This window comes from Oncorhynchus nerka, linkage group LG3 (assembly GCF_034236695.1).
Source record: "Oncorhynchus nerka isolate Pitt River linkage group LG3, Oner_Uvic_2.0, whole genome shotgun sequence".
Classification (NCBI taxonomy): domain Eukaryota; kingdom Metazoa; phylum Chordata; class Actinopteri; order Salmoniformes; family Salmonidae; genus Oncorhynchus; species Oncorhynchus nerka.
The window spans coordinates 57178901-57196590 of NC_088398.1; the positions used below are offsets into that span (position 1 = coordinate 57178901).

A 17690-nucleotide genomic window follows, 5' to 3' on the forward strand; every position below is an offset into this window, starting at 1 on the left:
TGAACACGTGACAATGTGATATTTCTGTGCACAATGCTTTTATTTAGTAGGCCAAGGTAGGTCTGAGGGTCTGTCGCTAGGAGAGCGATGTCAGAGAGGTGTCACGTGGAGGTGAGGGACGTTGTTAGCCTGAAAGTTAATTTCAACTCCTGTGGGAAATACTCAACGCGTCCCAGATGACACCCTATTCCCAATATAGTGGACTACTTTTAAGAAGTACACTATGTAGGGTAGTGAAAAGGGTGCCATTTGGGACACATTACATGGACCAGGACCCAGGGGCGGCTGCTCACCTGTTTCACCCAGGGTTTAATGTTCTGAGCCAGCCTCAACACTCTGGCCTCCCCCTCGCTGGAACCAAGGGCCTGGCCCACCTGGCGGTCTGAGAAGCCGTCCTGTTTAGCCTTCAGCAGCAGGGTCTGGGGTAATGTTGCACTGAGGAGAGAAACCAAGATCTGAGCTTAAAGGTTAAATACATATACACACTGAATGTAGCACTTGGAAAACATGTGTGTTGGGCCCCTCCCTCTGCACCAGGTCAGTGATTGGAGCCGTTTAACCCTCTAGTCTAAGCCGGGGGAGGGTTCTACTTAGCTACCATATGAAATTATTTTAAGATGGTCATACCATGGATCATTAAGCTTTTTGATTTAGCATTTTAGAATAAAAAACTAATAATAAACTAATTATATATTTTTGGCATTATGCCAATTAGCTCATTGAAATGCACTGAATAACAGATTCACTACGTGAAAAACAAAAAACAGATCTAAAGGAAGTTTGTATTGTTTTTGTTGACATTCGGGAAGATATTCAGACCCCTTGACTTATTCCACATTTTGTTACTTTACAACAGTTTTCTAAATTTGATTAAATTGCCCCCCACCAATCTACACACAAAACCCCATAATGACAAAAGCAACAACAGGGATTTTCAATTTTTTGGCAAATGTATAAAAAATAAATAAAACTGAAATATCACATTTACGTTAGTATTCCGACCTTTTACTCAGCACTTTGTTGAAGCACCTTTGGCAGCGATTAAAGCCTTGAGTCTTCTTGGGTATGATGCTACAAGCTTGGGGAGTTTCTTCCATTCTTCTCTGCAGATCCTCTTAAGCTCTGTCAGGTTGGAACAGCTATTTTCAGGTCTATCCAGACATGTTTGATGGGGTCAAGTCCACTCAAGGACATTCAGAGACTTGTCCCGAAGCGACTCCTACATTGTCTTGGCTGTGTGCTTAGGGTCGTTGTTTTGTTGGAAGGTGAACCTTGTCCCCAGTCTGAGGTCCTGAGCGCTCTGGAGACGGTTTCTATCAAGGATTTATGTACTTTGCTCCGTTTATATTTCCCTCAATCCTGACTAGTCTACCAGTCCCTGCCACTGAAAAACATCCCCACAGCATGATGCTACCACCACCATGCTTCACCGTAGGGATGGCGCCAGGTTTCCTCCAGACGCGACTAGGGCTATTAGGGTGACCGTATTACTGCCACACCGGCAGTCAAGAAGGCAGTCAAATTCCACGAGACCTTTTAGTCATGGTAACTAGGCTTCTCCAAGCTCTGATGCTGCTGCTTGTCATTAGTAGCCTACTAAACTTGCTAACTGCCTGGTACACAGCACTCTATTGTCCCTCCAATCACTCTGACATCAATGCAAATGTGATCGAAAATCTAATCAAACACTTCATGAGAGCCCATGAGCTCATGTTGCTCAACATTTCTATAGCTATGCAATTGCAAATTGAGAAAACAAGAGTGATGGCCTCTATTAAAAGGAGGATCCCATCAGATTTCTATAGGCTATTATATTTATTTCTCAACTTTCCTAATATTAAGCACATTATTTATCTTTATATCAGGAGTATAGCCAACCTGGCAGGCATGAAAATTAACCACAGGGAAAAGAGTCCCCCATTCGCTATTTAAGTGCATAGATGACATGTATTTTTCCCGCTGCCCCTGTTTCGAGACAGGTGCACAATATTCTATATAAAAATACATGTCACATATATTATTTAGTATGTAAAGACTAGATTAAATCAAGAATATTCTGATGACAATATTACCCTATCACTTGTGAATTATATATTATCACTTGTGAATGATGTCCAGAGTAAGGCAAAAAGCAATGCATAACTTTTTTTGCGACTTGTAGCCTAGCCCATAGGCCAATATGTTTTCATTAGATTTGTATCACAATTAAAGTGGCCAAATAACTTATTAAAATGTATCCACAATATGGGGGATAGTAGATTGACATAGGCTAGTGCTTTGCTGCTCATTAAGTACAAAAGCTATCTTGTGTCCTGTGGTCTGAGAGTCCTGTAAGTGGCTTTTGGCAAACTCCAAGCGGGCTGTTATGTGCCTTTTACTCGGGGGCTTTCCTTCTGGCCACTCTAACATAAAGGCCTGGTTGGTGGAGTGCTGCAGAGATGGTTGTCCTTCTGGAAGGTTCTCCCATCTCCACAGAGGAACTCTAGAGTTCCGTCAGTGACCATCGCGTTCTTGGTCACCTCCTTGACCAAAGCTCTTCTCCCCCGATTGCCAGGCGGCCAACTCTAGGAAGAGTCTTGGTGGTTCCAAACGTCTTCCATTTAAGAATGATGGAGGCCACTGTGTTCTTGGGGATCTTCATTGCTGCAGACATTTTTTGGTACCCTTCCCCAGCTCTGTGCCTCAACACAATACTGTCTATAACTTTGGGACCTTATATAGACAGGTATGCCTTTCCAAATCATGCCCAATGTATTGAATTTACCACAGGTGGACTCCAATCAAGTTGTAGAAACATCTCAAGGATGATCAATGCAAACAGGATGCACCTGAGCTCAATTTCGAATCTCATAGCAAAGGGTCTGAATACTTACGTAAATAAGGTATTTCTGTTTTTAGTTTTTTATAAAATGTGTTAACATTTCTTAACCTGTTTTCACTTTGTCATTATGGGGTATTGTGTTTAGATTGTTACGTTACAGCCTTATTGTTCCTCATCAATGTGGAAAAAGTCAAGGGGTCTGAATACTTTCCAAATGCACTGTATGTCCAGAGAAAAAAAATCTAAAAAGGTAAAGAAAATAATAAGTGAATCACAAGATGTGCTTAAGTGTACATTATGAGAATAGCCCTGGTGGTATGGTGTGTGTTTCTTCTGTGTAGGATTGTGGCCATTCGTGGGTGTGTGTATATAGGGACTATCTGCTGGTAGAGTACAGACAAGCACACACACACACACACAACAGCCAGGCCATGGGTTATATGACTAAGGTAATTGACGTGTCTGCTCTGCTCTCCTCGCACACAGGGCCCAAAATCTCCTCTATCCGTCCATCGCTCCTCTATAGCATCCCTCCAACCTGGGCAGAGCCATGGCAGGAGGGTCATACAAATATGAATGGATGATTTAGACGGCGGGTGGACGGAATGAGAGACAGACTGGAGAAGACGATTGGTGGAGAGAGAGAAAAGAAGTGGAGAGAGGTGCTAAGACACTTGAGGAGAGGAGGACAGAGACTGGAGGAGGAGAGGTGGACTGGCTGAGAGGAGGGAGGAGGAGTATATTTCTACAGCAGGAGGGCTAGAGTAGTGGTTGAGCTGCTTAAGGGGCATCAAGAACACATCCCCATTGGACTGACAGTCTCGGTTTAACTGTGCCCTCATAGCATCACCTAGTGGTAGAAGTGTTAAATGCATCAAGTTTTTTTTCATAACAGTGAAATTTGTGAGTTTGTGTGTGCATGCATGCATGCATGCGTGTATGTTTGCATGCATGAGTGTGTGCGTGCAACGATGCATATGTATGTTTGCGTGTGTGTGTGTGCATGCATGTGTGTGTTCCTACCTGTTGAACTGGCTCAGGTGCTGCTCCAACTCTGTGATGCGTCGTAGCTTGTGTAGGAACCACTTGTCTATGGCAGTGAGATGGTGGATGTGGTCTACAGTCACACCACTGTGAAGGGCCTAGAGAGATACAGGGAGAGGGTCAGTCAATGCAATACGGTTTTACTCATATCACCTTACCTTCTGCTTTACTCTCAACACACACACAGAATCAAATCATTCTAAGCACTCATGATAATAACACAATTCAACCTGTTCTAACACCTGTGCTACTAACTGCTGGTAAGAACAACCAGTCAATCAATTATGATGAGACATTCAAGTCTCATGACTGACAAAGTAAGCTGAATGAATACCATGATGATAAAAACACAACCTATGCAGAACATAAGAAAACATTCAGTTGAGTTGTGCGATGGAGTAATCAGGCATTGTTGAGTGGAGTCCTTCTCATACAGGGAATGATGCAGTGTAATTGTGAGCTGTGTCTGCTGCGGTGCCTTCGGAATATAAAGCAGGGCCCAATGAGGCGTGACGGGCCCAGCTCCAACACCCACACGTTCCAGCACTGCTCTGTCTGTTACCTGGGCATGTGTGGGACGCAGTACAAGACAGAAGGACACACGCAGCACTAAGTGGTGCCTTTCAGCCATGTGTGATTCACATGGACAGGCTGTTTAATAGAAGACATAACCAGCTCACAATGAAATTAGGCACTGAGAGAAAAAAAATGCTGAAATCACACGCGCACGCGCACACACACACACTCTGCTGCCAGGCTAACCTTGAGTGTTATTGGCATCTCATAGCGTGATACGATTGGGCCCATTACTTCTTAATACATCGTACAAGCATCAATCATTTCATCCTGCACTCAATGAAGGATTCCTCACTCTGTTCCTCTCCCACACATACACCAGGGTTCCAGACTGCCACCATTTGACTTGGCTGTACAAGTTCCATTTTTATTTTAATATTGGTTTTATTTTATTTTTTATTCTTCAAGCTCTGTCATGTTGGTTGTTGATCACTGCTAGACAGCCATTTTCAAGTCGTGCCATACATTTTCAAGCCAGTTAAGTCAAAACTGTAACTAGGCCACTCAGGAACATTAAATGTTGTCTTGATAAGCAACTCCAGTGTAGATTTGGCCTTGTGTATTAGGTTATTGTCCTGCTGAAAGGTGAATTTGTCTCCCAGTGTCTGTTGGAAAGCAGACAACCAGGTTTTCCTCTAGGAAGTACTTGCCTGTGCTGAACTCTATTCCCTTCATTTTGATCCTAAAAATCTCTGTGGTCCTCGCCGATGAAAGCATACCCATAATATGATACAGACACCACCCTGCTTGAAAATATGAAGAGTGCTATTCAGTGATGTGTTGGATTTGCCCCAAAAATAACACTTTGTATTCAGGCCAGAAAGTGTATTTATTTTTTACTTGAGTGCCTTATTGCAAACAGGATGCCTTATTCTGTGCAAGCTTCCTTCTTTCACTCTGTCATTTAGGTTAGTATTGTAGAATAACTATGTTGTTGATCCATTGATCCATCCTGAGTTCTCCTATCACAACCAAGAAAACTGATTTAAAGTCAACACTGGCCTCATGCTGAATTCCCTGGGCGGTTTCCTTCCTCTCCGGCAACTGAGTTAGGAAGTACGTCTGTATCTTTGTAGTGACAAGGTGTGTTGATATACAATCCAAAGTGTAATTAATAACTTCACCATGCTCAAAGGGATCATCAATGTCTGATTATTTTTTTAACCCATCTACCAATAGGTGCCTTTATTTGTGAGGCATTGGAAAACCTCCCTGGTCTTTGTGGTTGAATCTGTGTTTGAAATTCACTGCTCGACTGAGGGACCTTACAGAGATTAGGTAGTCATAAAAATCATGTTAAACACTATTATTGCACACTGAGTGAGCCCATGCAAGTAATTATGTGACTTGTTAAGCAAATATTTACTCCTGAACTCATTTAGGCTTGCCATAACAGAGGGAGTGAATACTTAGACATTTCACCCTTTCAAAAATGTCTAAAAACATAATTCCATTTTGACATTATGGTGTATTGTGTTTAGGCCAGTGACACAAAATCTCAATTGAATCATCTTTTAATTCAGGCTGCAACACAACAAAATGTGGAAAAGGTCAAGGGGTGTGACTACATTCTGAAGACACTGTATGTGGTGTCTCTACCTTGGCCAGGGAGAAAACCCGTGTGCTGGAGGGTACAGCCAACTCCTGGTGTAGGTCCTGCTGAGCAGACCAAGGCTTGTTGAGGGGCAGGCGGGGCATGAACCCATCCACAGAGGGGTGGCACATTCTCAGAGCCTTCTGCATGCTCTCCTCAAACGTACGCCCAACCGCCATCACCTGAGAGGACAGGGGGGAGAGAGAGAGAGACGTTAAAACTAGAAGATAAAGTGACAGACAGGTTTCATTTAGAGTCATCTCTATCACTCCCTACATCCATTAATGGAAGGTAAACTGAACAGAAGTCAAGATTAAGTAGGCTATCCCTGAGTCCCAAATCAACCCCTAGCTCCTACCCCCTAAGCACTACATGTAGATATGAGAGGATAAAATAGGTGTGAAAGCAATATGGTAATATCCCCCTTGAAGCGGAGCGTGTGTTTGTGTCCCGTACCTCTCCAACACTCTTCATGGAGCTGCCTATTTCTCGGGACATGCCCTGGAATCGGTCAAGGTCCCAGCGAGGGATCTTCGTGACAATGTAATCCAGGCTTGGTTCGAAACAGGCTGTGGTTTTCTCTGACACAGTGTTCTTGATCTCCGGCAGAGGGATGCCCAAAGCCAGCTTGGCTGCAACAAACGCAAGGGGGTACCTTGAGGGAGCATGGGGAGTGGGTTAGGAGAGAGTTGAGATACTGTTGTACTGCGATACTGCACTTTAGACAGACCCTATGGGTCCTGATCAAAAGTAGAGCACTGTGAAATGAATATTATGGATTACCCTTTGTTTCAGGGGGGGGGGGGGGGGTCAGCATTAATATTGTAGCTAGATTGTGGCTTCCATCAATGTAATTGTCTGCATCATTTCCAATCCCCCATATATATTTTTGTAACTATATACTTTATTTTCCACTAACCCTACCCTAATTGGAGTAAACGATTTCGATATATTTTCCTTCTTTATTATAAACGTCTATTTTTGACACATTAATTCGGAATGGTTACAGGGTTGAAACAGAAACAACATTTCAGGCATTAAAACTTCATAACATCAACAATTCTCACAGCTTGCTTTAAAGGAATGATTAGAATACTCCACTCAGAAACCATATAATTGTAGAAATTGACTAGAATCATAAAGTTTTAATTAATGATGTGTGTAGTTTTAGTCAGTCAAACAATATGTCTATTATAGTGTCTTGAGCACAGACTGTCTGAGTAAGAGTCGGGGCCGACCTTGGCTGGGGCCACAGAGATTGGGGAGAGGACAGGGAGTGATTCTCACAGTGTTTTCACGGTCCCTAAACTTTGTCGGCTAGGTAGCAGGACATTGTGTGAATGTATGTTTGTGTGAATATGTGTGCGTATGTTTGTGTGAATGTGTGTGCGTGAGAAGCCAGTATAAAATGAATTGTTTTGTACAACAGGGTAGCGCTCCCTCGTAAATACATTTTCTGACTATCGTAGCTGGGCCTCCGTCTGATTCATTTCAACCAGTTTCCTACAAATTCTGGGTTTCAGGCTGAGTAGTTAATTGAATTGGGTTTATGAACATTGAGAACATAATTCTCGTGACACCCATCCAACCTGACAGAGCTTGAGAGGATTTACAGAAGAATGGGAGAAACTACCATACATTTGTGCCAAGCTTGTAACGTCATACCGAAGAATACTCAAGACTAATCACTGCAAAAGGGGCTTCAAAAAAGTACTAAGTAAAGGGTCTGAATACTTACGTAAATCTGATTCCAGTTTTTTTATACATATTATACAGTGGGGCAAAAAAGTATTGTCAGCCACCAATTGTGCAAGTTCTCCCACTTAAAAAGATTAGAGGCCTGTAATTTTCATCATAGGTACACTTCAACTATGACAGACAAAACGAGAAAAAAAATGCAGAAAATCACATTGTAGGATTTTTTATGAATTGATTTGCAAATTATGGTGGAAAATAAGTATTTATACATATATATATATATATATATATATATATATATAGATATATATACACATTTTCAAACATTTATAAAAAAAAAAAAAAGTTTGGGCTTTGTCATTATGGGGTATTGTGTAGATTGATGAGGGGCAAAACAATTAATGAGTCAATTTTAGAATAAGGCTGTAACAAAACAAAATGTAGAAGAAGTAAATGGGTCTGAATAATTCCCGAATGCACTGTATATCGATGTTCTCAGGACCTTTTCAAGTGTCTGAAATCAAAGTGTATTTTTAGTGATCAGGCTGGCAGAACAAGCGTCTTACCCGGTGGCCTTGGATGCGAGGGCAGAGCTGCGTGAGAGGCGAGCGTTGACCTCTATGATGCAGTACTCTAGAGAGCCAGGGTGAAGGGCGTACTGGATGTTACACTCCCCCACGATGCCCAGGTGACGCACTACCTTGATGGCCGTCTCACGCAGCATGTGGTACTCCTCATTGGACAGAGTCTGGCTGGGGGCCACCACAATAGAGTCACCTGGGGGAGGGAGAGTGGACAAACACACCAATGAGAGGATAGATTCAACGTATAGTCACTTTACAAATTACCCCGACTAACCTCTACCCCCGCTTGCCCCCTGTATATAGCCTTGTTATGGTTATGTAATTTTCTTGTGTTACTTTATTTTTTTAAACTTTAATTTATTTAGTAAATATTTTATTAACTCTATTGTTGGTTAAGGGCTTGTAAGTAAACATTTCATGGTAAGATCTACACCTGTTGTATTCGGCACATGTGACAAATACAATTTAATTTAATTTGATTTGATTTAGAGTGGAAAGAATGTGTATGTGTCTGTCAAAATCAAATCAAATTGTATTTGTCACATGCTTTGTAAACAACAGGTGTAGGCTACCAGTGAAATGCTGACTTACGGACCCTTCCCAACAATGCAGAGAGAAAAATGTACACATAATAACACAAGGAACAAACACACAATGAGTAAAGATGACAGTAGCAGCAGCATATGTGATGAGTCAAAAGAGTTTGTGCAAAAAGGGTCAATGCAGGTAGTCTGGGTAGCTATTTGGTTAACTATTTAGCAGTCTTATGGGTCTGGGGTAGAAGCTGTTCAGGGTCCTGGTGGTTCCAGACTTGGTGCATTGGTACCGCTTGCCGTGCGGTAGCAGAGAGAACAGTGTATGACTTGGGTGGCTGGAGTCTGACAATTTTTAGGTTCTTCCTCTGACACCACCTGGTATAGAGATCCTGGGTGTCAGGGACTCTGCCCCAGTGATTCCAAGCAGTTGCCATACCAAGCGATGATGCAGCCAGTCAAGATGCTCTCAATGTCGCAGCTGTAGAACTTTGAGGATCTGAGGGGGAAGAGGTGTTGATGTGTGTGGATCATGTTAAATCCTTAGTGATGTGGACACCGAGGAACTTGAAGCTCTCGACCCGCTCCACTTCAGCCCTGTCGATGTGGATGGGGGAGTGCTCTGCCCTGTTTCCTCTGGTCCACAATCAATTCCTTTGTCTTGCTGACATTGAGGGAGAGGTTTTTGTCCTGGAACCACACTACCAGATTACTGACCTCCTCCTCGTCTGTCTCGTCGTCTGTGTGTGGGTGTGCGTGCGCGCATGTGCTTGTAATACCTGTGTGAATGCCGAGGGGGTCAAAGTTCTCCATGTTGCAGACAGTGACACAGTTATTAGCGATGTCCCTGACTACTTCATACTCCACCTCTTTCCAACCCATCAGAGACTTCTCCACAAGGATCTGACAGCTCATCGCCAGGGCCTAGTCATACAAACACACACGTTTTCTACTTCATAACTTTTTTAAACAATTTGCTACATTGTGACTGCCTGAACACAACCCAGCATTCATGATTAGGCTAACACTGAATTGATCTTTGACCTACTGAGTAGACTGTTTGCCATTCATATGCCCGGCCTAGCCTGCTTGTCAAAAAGATGCATGCCTAAGAGGACTGAATGGGTCTTGTGTCCTCAACAAGTCTTTTGACCTACCTTCCGAGCGGTCTCCTCCAGCTTGTCCTTGTTGGCACAGAATCCTGAGCCCAGTCCGCCCAGGGAATAGGCAGAACGTAGCATGACAGGGTAGCCTATCTGATCCGCTGCCTTCAGGGCATCTGCCACCTATAGGACAAACAACGTCCTTACATCACACTACACTATTCAACTCCGCAACTTACCAGACCTGGGTTCAAATACTATTTGAAATCATTTAAAATACATTAGCTGTGCTTGACAGGCTTACCGGACAAATAGACAAGTCCTGGAACTCCAAATGCTACACATTTGGCACTCTGGGAAGGCAAATTCAAAATATTTCAAATAGTATTTGAGCCCAGGTCTGCACCTTACAGCTATAAATGCCTACACCTGGGTTTAATCTCAAATTTCTTTCCGCCGTCCTCTCCTCCCTTTCACAAAAAGGGAAGCAAGGAGATGAGAGTGGATGCAAGGAAAGAATTTTGAGATCTACCCCTGAACATTGTTGTTGATGTGGCTTGTGTTTGTCCAGAAGCCTCACCGTCTCCACAGCGAAGCTGGGAGCGATCTTCTCATTGATCTCGTTGAGCTTGTCAGCAAACAGCTGTCTGTCTTCAGTAGCCATAATGGACTCTACAGGGGTCCCCAACACCTTCACCCCATACTTCTGCAGTACCCCACTCTGGAACAGCTCCACTCCTACACATACACAGACACACAGGGAAACATGCACACACGTGAGCAAACATATGGGAGAATGCATGTGACTTCAGAGTGTAGGTGTAATAGTCAGAAGGCACATACAGTGGGGCAAAAAAGTATTTAGTCAGCCACCAATTGTGCAAGTTCTCCCACTTAAAAAGATGAGAGGCCTGTAATTTTCATCATAGGTACACTTCAACTATGACAGACAAAATGAGAAAAAAAATCGTGAAAATCACCTTGTAGGATTTTTAATGAATTTACTTGCAAATTATGATGAGAAGCGCTCATCATTTCACATAGGCTACATGTTGTATTAAAACAGCACATAAAACACTAAATAAGTCAGGAGAATGAAAGAAAATGAATTGTTTTGGCTACAATATTAGCCTATTAGTTCAAGGCTATAGCCGACAAAGAATTACATTGTTAAGCATTTGCGAGTGCAACACACTAGGCTGGCAGGAACATTAAACGCTCAGCATTTAAACAACATTTCATTGTATTAAATAATTATAGTTTATAAATTGCGCATATAGGCTGTGACTTACTTAGAATTAAATAAAAATGAAACAAAGGCTTAATTAGGCTTAATGAATTTGAATTCACTTGTAGAAACAGACGTTTGGCCAGTCTGTAGCTTCAGGCTCATGCGATGGTGCCTGGAGAGCAGGTCAGCAGTGGAGAATATCCTCTCAGTGCTTACAGAGTTGCTTAGATTTATTTTTTCTATAGGTAGACCTAAAGTTTACCTAACTCTATCAAAACAGAAAGCTCCTTGAAAGAGGTAATATGTCAGGCCTACTGGGCAGAAATCAATGATAGACTATCGTATAGATAATAGAACCAAAATGAACGAAACTTAAGAGATCCGATTGCTTGTTTATAAATAATTTTGCTACAATGACACACTTCGCTAGCTATCCACCTTGCTCCTTTCTGTTAGCATGTGCACGTAATACACCATCATGCTTTTACAATAAGTGTCTTTTCAGATTCCCAATGATTCTTTAGTTGTGGACACTACGTCACCACCCGCTCTTTCTCTTGGTCTTCATCTTATTAACTCATCTTCATTTTGCACCTGTGTGTTTTATCAGTTTCTTTATGAAAATATTTAGTGAAATCCATGGCTGTAGCTAAAGCAAGGGGCTATAGCAGCACACAAGTAGCCTACAAATGCAAGCAGTGCCGGTCATGCCCTGAGCTCCTGAAGTGAAATGAGTGCTACTGGAGTGGAACTGGAGTGAAATTGGAGCGGGCGAGAAGGCCAACACACACCCCTAACTCACCACAGTTTAGAGCAGTCTGTCCTCCCATAGACAGAAGGATTCCGTCAGGTCGTTCGGTCTTAATGACCTCTGTGACGAACTGAGGCGTGACAGGCAGGAAGTAGACAGAGTCAGCCTGTTTAGTCCCCACCTCGTTGGTCTGCACCGATGCTATGTTCGGATTCATCAGCACCGTCCTCACGTTCTCCTCCTGGAACACACACACAGAAATGTTGATGTACGTTTTGACTGAAGACATTTGTGGAGATTGTCATACACACATAGCCTGGTTTAAGTTTGTATTCTCTGCTATCATGACAATGACTATAGGAGTTGGCTGTACTGCAAAAACAAACCAGGCTAAAAAACAAGCAAAATACAGTGCATTCGGAAAGTATTCAGACCCCTTGACTTTTTCCATATTTTGTTAAGTTACAGCCTTATTCTAAAATTGATTAAATAAATGTTTTTCCTCATCAAGCTACACAATACCACATAATGACAAAGCGTAAACAGGTTTTTAGACATTTTCGTAAATCTATCAAAAAACAAATACCTTATTTACATAAGTATTCAGACCCTTTGCTATGAGACTCTAAATAAGTTTAGAACCACCACGACTCTCCCTAGAGCTAGCCGCCCAGCCAGACTGAGCAATCGGGGGAGAAGGGCCTTGGTAAGGGAGGTGACCAAGAACCCGATGGTCACTGACAAAACTCCAGAGTTCCTCTGTGAAGATGGTTGCCCTTCTGGCTGGAAGGTTCTCCCATCTCTGTAGCACTCCACCAATCAGGCCTTTATTGTAGAGTGGCCAGACGGAAGCCACTCCTCAGTAAAAGGCACATGACAGCCCACTTGGAGTTTGCTAAAAGGCACCTAAAGGACTCTCAGACCATGAGAAACAAGATTCTCTGGTCTGATGAAACCAAGATTGAACTCTGGCCTGAATGCCAAGCGTCACATCTGGAGGAAACCTGGCACCATCCCTACAGTGAAGCATGGTGGTGGCAGCATCATGCTGTGGGGAGGTTGTTCAGTGGCAGGGACAGGGAGACCAGTCAGAATCGAGGGAAAAATGAACGGAGCAAAGGACAGAGATCCTTGATGAAAACCTGCTCCAGAGCACTCAAGACCTAAGACTGGGGCGAAGGTTCACCTTCCAACAGGACATCGACCCTACGCACACAGCCAAGACAACGCAGGAGTGGCTTCGGGACAAGTCTCTGAATGTCCTTGAGCGGCCTAGCCAGAACCCGATCGAACATCTCTGGAGAGACCTGAAAATAGCTGTGCAGCAACGCTCCCCAACCAACCTGACAGAGCTTGAGAGGATCTGCAGGGAAGAATGGGAGAAACTCCCCAAATACAGGTGTGCCAAGCTTGTAGCTTCATACCTAAGAAGACTCAATGATATAATCACTGCCAAAGGTGCTTCAACAAAGTACTGACTAAAGGGTCTGAATACTTATGTATGTGATATTTCCTTTTTAAAATTTTGCAAAACTTTAAATACATTTGCAAAAATGTCTAAAAACCTGTTTTTAGCTTTTTCATTATGGGGTGTAGATCAATGAGGAAAAACAAATATTTAATCAATTTTAGAATAAGTCTATAACGTAACAAAATTTGGGAAAAGTCAAGGGGTCTGAATACTTTCCGAATGCACATGTGAGCCTCTGCTTCTTTGTTTGTTGTAAAGTAACCATTTTTTTCCTGTAACTTTTGGACAAGCTTGATCAGATCTGGTTCAGCCTCTCCTGCCTGACTGGCTCTCCTAGAGCTGGTTCAGCCTCTCCTGCCTGGCTCTCCTAGAGCTGGTTCAGACTCTCCTGCCTGGCTCTCCTGGAGCTGGTTCAGCCTCTCCTGCCTGGCTCTCCTAGAGCTGGTTCAGCCTCTCCTGCCTGACTGGCTCTCCTAGAGCTGGTTCAGCCTCTCCTGCCTGACTGGCTCTCCTAGATCTGGTTCAGCCTCTCCTGCCTGACTGGCTCTCCTAGATCTGGTTCAGCCTCTCCTGCCTGACTGGCTCTCCTAGATCTGGTTCAGCCTCTCCTGCCTGACTGGCTCTCCTAGAGCTGGTTCAGCCTCTCCTGCCTGACTGGCTCTCCTAGAGCTGGTTCAGCCTCTCCTGACTGGCTCTCATAGAGCTGGTTCAGCCTCTCCTGCCTGACTGGCTCTCCTAGAGCTGGTTCAGCCTCTCCTGCCTGACTGGCTCTCCTAGAGCTGGTTCAGCCTCTCCTGCCTGACTGGCTCTCCTAGATCTGGTTCAGCCTCTCCTGCCTGACTGGCTCTCCTAGATCTGGTTCAGCCTCTCCTGCCTGACTGGCTCTCCTAGAGCTGGTTTAGCCTCTCCTGCCTGACTGGCTCTCCTAGAGCTGGTTCAGCCTCTCCTGCCTGACTGGCTCTCCTAGAGCTGGTCCTCAGCTCTCCTAGAGCTGGTTCCTGCCTGACTGGCTCTCCTAGAGCTGGTTCAGCCTCTCCTGCCTGACTGGCTCTCCTAGAGCTGGTTCAGCCTCTCCTGCCTGACTGGCTCTCCTAGAGCTGGTTCAGCCTCTCCTGCCTGACTGGCTCTCCTAGAGCTGGTTCAGCCTCTCCTGACTGTCTCAACTAGATCTGGTTCAGCCTCTCCTGACTGGCTCTCCTAGGCCCTCTCACCTTCATGGCTTTGACGGCCTGTGATCCAGAGTAGTCAAACTCCCCAGCCTGACCAATGGACAGACCTCCAGACCCCAGCACCAGCACCTTGGAAACCTGCATTAAGAAAAACACAAAGACACATTAATAATACAGTATTAGCAGCGCTTGACTTGGGCAGGAGCTCACCGGAGCGGAGTTCAGACACCTCAAATGTTCTACAGCTTGAGTTTCTGCACCTATTATAAAATATTAGCTCAAAAGTATTGTGGAGCTCCTGCACCTAAATATACACAGTACCCACACCCAAAATGATTAACGGCACCTATTTTAGTCCAAGTCAAGCACTGAGTATTAGTACATACATGTTAGTATGTTTATATACTGTACATCACCCTTAATTGGGGAGGATGCGTTTATGGTAATAGTGGAACGGAATCAGTGAAATGCTATCAAATACATGGTTTCCATTTGCTCCGTTCCAGCAATTATTATGAGCCGTCCCTCACCTATGACCCTGGCATTTCAAGCGCCATGCTCTTACCAACTGAGCCACAAAGTAGAATCGCTCATGAAATATGATACAGATTTTTGGGCTTCTATCTTGATGAAGTAGAATCATTTTTGACTGTGTTGTACCTTTCATTAGTTAGTATCTTACCTGAGTCCTAGGTGGGATAGCAGGCTTCTTGGGCATGACTGACACAATGTTGGCCTCCTTCCCATTCTTTATCAGGGATATGAACACATCAAATAGGAACTGCAAAAAAGACAGAGATAATTAACTATGAATCACAGAAAAGATAGTTTTGTGTGAATTCTACTGTAGACTGTCCATCCTCCGCAGGAAAAAGTATTTCCTGTGTACTTAACAGGCCAAGGCACAACAGGGGCTTATAATGGATGCAGAGGTGTTTTGCAGTGATCAATAGTTTAATTGTATCCGTTTGTAGAGCAGCTTTACCTCAGTGTCTGTAGGTCCACCTTTAGCTTCTGGGTGGAACTGAGCCGTGAAGACTGGCTTGGTGTCGTGCATGATACCCTGGGACACAACAAGATAAAGTTTTGAACGACTAAGTTTGTTGTAAAAAGAACATAGCTATAAACTTAGGTAGAAGTTCACTTCATCTTTCTTTAACCAGTGTAGTCCAGCCATTCGGTAACAGTGTTTCCAAGAGAGTACGGAGCTAAGACAAATAGATACAACTGAACCTAATCATTCAAAACAATCATGCTGTATCTATCACAAAACCCAAGAGAGTGTGTTTCGTGTCATCAGTGGCCTATGCTCCCTGAAGAGTGATGGGCCCCCTAAGTAAGTAATTAAGAACACAAAGCAGACTTCGTTGGTTCCGTCGTTGGCGTTAACAAACAGCGGGCTCCATCCAGGTGGTAGAGAGGTGCTGTCAATGCCATAACCATGGTTCTGGGCTGTGATGAAGGCCTGACCCGTCATCACGTTGAGTACAGGCTGGTTCTGACCTCTGGAGAACAATAAACATAATTACAAATTACATGTAGTTATATCTTAGTAGCCACAGACTTAGAGGGCCAGTTTCCCAGACCAAGATGAAATCTACTCCAACACTAAAAATAATGCTAAATAGAGTATCTCCATTGAAAGTGCTTTTTAGTCCAGAATTAGTCTTAATCTAGGTCCAGGAAACCAGCCTATAGAGTTCTAATATCTCTTCAATTCCCCTAAGGTAGAGGGTTAACTTCAACAGAGCAAGACCCTAATGAAAGAATCAGCTGGCAAGAAGGACACTAATACGTGTCCTGCGGTGGTCATGGAATTGATCAGAGGGCCTTCAAAAGGGGGGCCGCAGGCCACCAGTTGCCCATCCCTGGGTTATAGGGACAATGGAGCCCTCAGTATCAAGCCATTAGCGACATGATGGTCGTTGGGTACGACCAACACATGTCCATTGAGTCAGAGGAGAACACTGACTCAACGGTCACATGGAAGTTGAATGCGGTCATAACTAATGACTGTCGGTAATACGGTCACTGCAACAGCCCTACCTGCAATGCATGTGTAGTTTACCTGTTACCCATGGGCAGTTTGTAGGACTGGGCCCCTGCAGCCAGTGCTGTGATCTGGTTGCCCATACAGATACCAAAGACAGGCTGTGGCCGGTCACTCTCCAGAACCTAGGGATGAACAACACAGCCAGGGAGGTGGTAAGATGAAGGGGAATAGACCAGAGGGAGAGCAATAATGAGAATAATGTAGTCGTATGAAACCACTTTCCAACTAGTTTACAACAATTAGTTTAAAAGAAATCAAAAGGCGGCAAGCACATACTAATAAAGTATGACTCAGATGTATTTTGAGCAATCGCAACACAAATGTTGCTCTGTAGTCCAATGGGCAGCTGGTACCTTGAGGATGTTTTGGATGAAATTCCATCTGGTAATGCTAACATCTTTTATCATGGTAACACTTCACACCTAAATGGTTTTATAAGTCCTTTGTAAACTGTTCTCTTCATCTAATTCTCTTCCCTCTGTAGTGCAATGGGCAGCTGGTTATGTTACCTTGCGGACGTTCTGTATGAGGTCTCCTGCCAGAGAGGGATCCCCAGGGCCGTTGGAGATGAACAGGCCATCGTACTCCAGACTCATCAGGTCCTGGTTCCAGGGCACCAGATGGACCTCAGCACCACGCTGCAGCATACAGACAGAGAGAGACATTTATTATCATCAATTCTATTCATGCTGCTATTAGTGACTAGCCCAGGGTCAGTATTTATGGTTCTCTAAAATAACATCTTTCATTATTTCACACTCAAATCCACAGGGTCATACTATGTAGTCTAGGGCTGACCCCAATTAGTCGACATTGAGACTTGTTGAGGACTTGTCTGTTTCTCAAACTTGACACTCTGTACTTGTCCTCTTGCTCAATTGTGCACCGGGGTCTCCCACTCCTCTTTCTATTCTTGTTTGAGACAGTTTGCACTGTTCTGTGAAGCGAGCAGTACACAGCATTATATGAGATCTTGTTTCTGGCAATTTTGAGCCTGTAATTGAACCCACAAATGCTGATGCTCCAGATACTCAATTAGTCTAAAGAAGGCCAGTTTTATTG

The 17690-nt window shown here is 43.8% G+C and overlaps 1 protein-coding gene across 1 annotated transcript in view; it reads right to left on the bottom strand.

Moving 5' to 3' along the window:
• Nucleotides 1-17690, bottom strand: part of cps1 (carbamoyl-phosphate synthase 1, mitochondrial) — an 86842-nt gene that overhangs the window by 52691 nt on the left and 16461 nt on the right. Inside the window, exons 8-22 of the mRNA XM_029637193.2 lie at nucleotides 17138-17266; nucleotides 16644-16750; nucleotides 15939-16080; nucleotides 15561-15638; nucleotides 15258-15356; nucleotides 14618-14713; nucleotides 11987-12176; nucleotides 10534-10691; nucleotides 10008-10136; nucleotides 9630-9774; nucleotides 8300-8510; nucleotides 6492-6690; nucleotides 6041-6217; nucleotides 3845-3963; nucleotides 294-435 (exon numbers count right to left, since the gene is read on the bottom strand). Coding sequence (XP_029493053.1) covers nucleotides 294-435; nucleotides 3845-3963; nucleotides 6041-6217; nucleotides 6492-6690; nucleotides 8300-8510; nucleotides 9630-9774; nucleotides 10008-10136; nucleotides 10534-10691; nucleotides 11987-12176; nucleotides 14618-14713; nucleotides 15258-15356; nucleotides 15561-15638; nucleotides 15939-16080; nucleotides 16644-16750; nucleotides 17138-17266 — 2121 coding nt within the window. The remainder of the gene's footprint in view (nucleotides 1-293; nucleotides 436-3844; nucleotides 3964-6040; nucleotides 6218-6491; nucleotides 6691-8299; nucleotides 8511-9629; nucleotides 9775-10007; nucleotides 10137-10533; nucleotides 10692-11986; nucleotides 12177-14617; nucleotides 14714-15257; nucleotides 15357-15560; nucleotides 15639-15938; nucleotides 16081-16643; nucleotides 16751-17137; nucleotides 17267-17690) is intronic.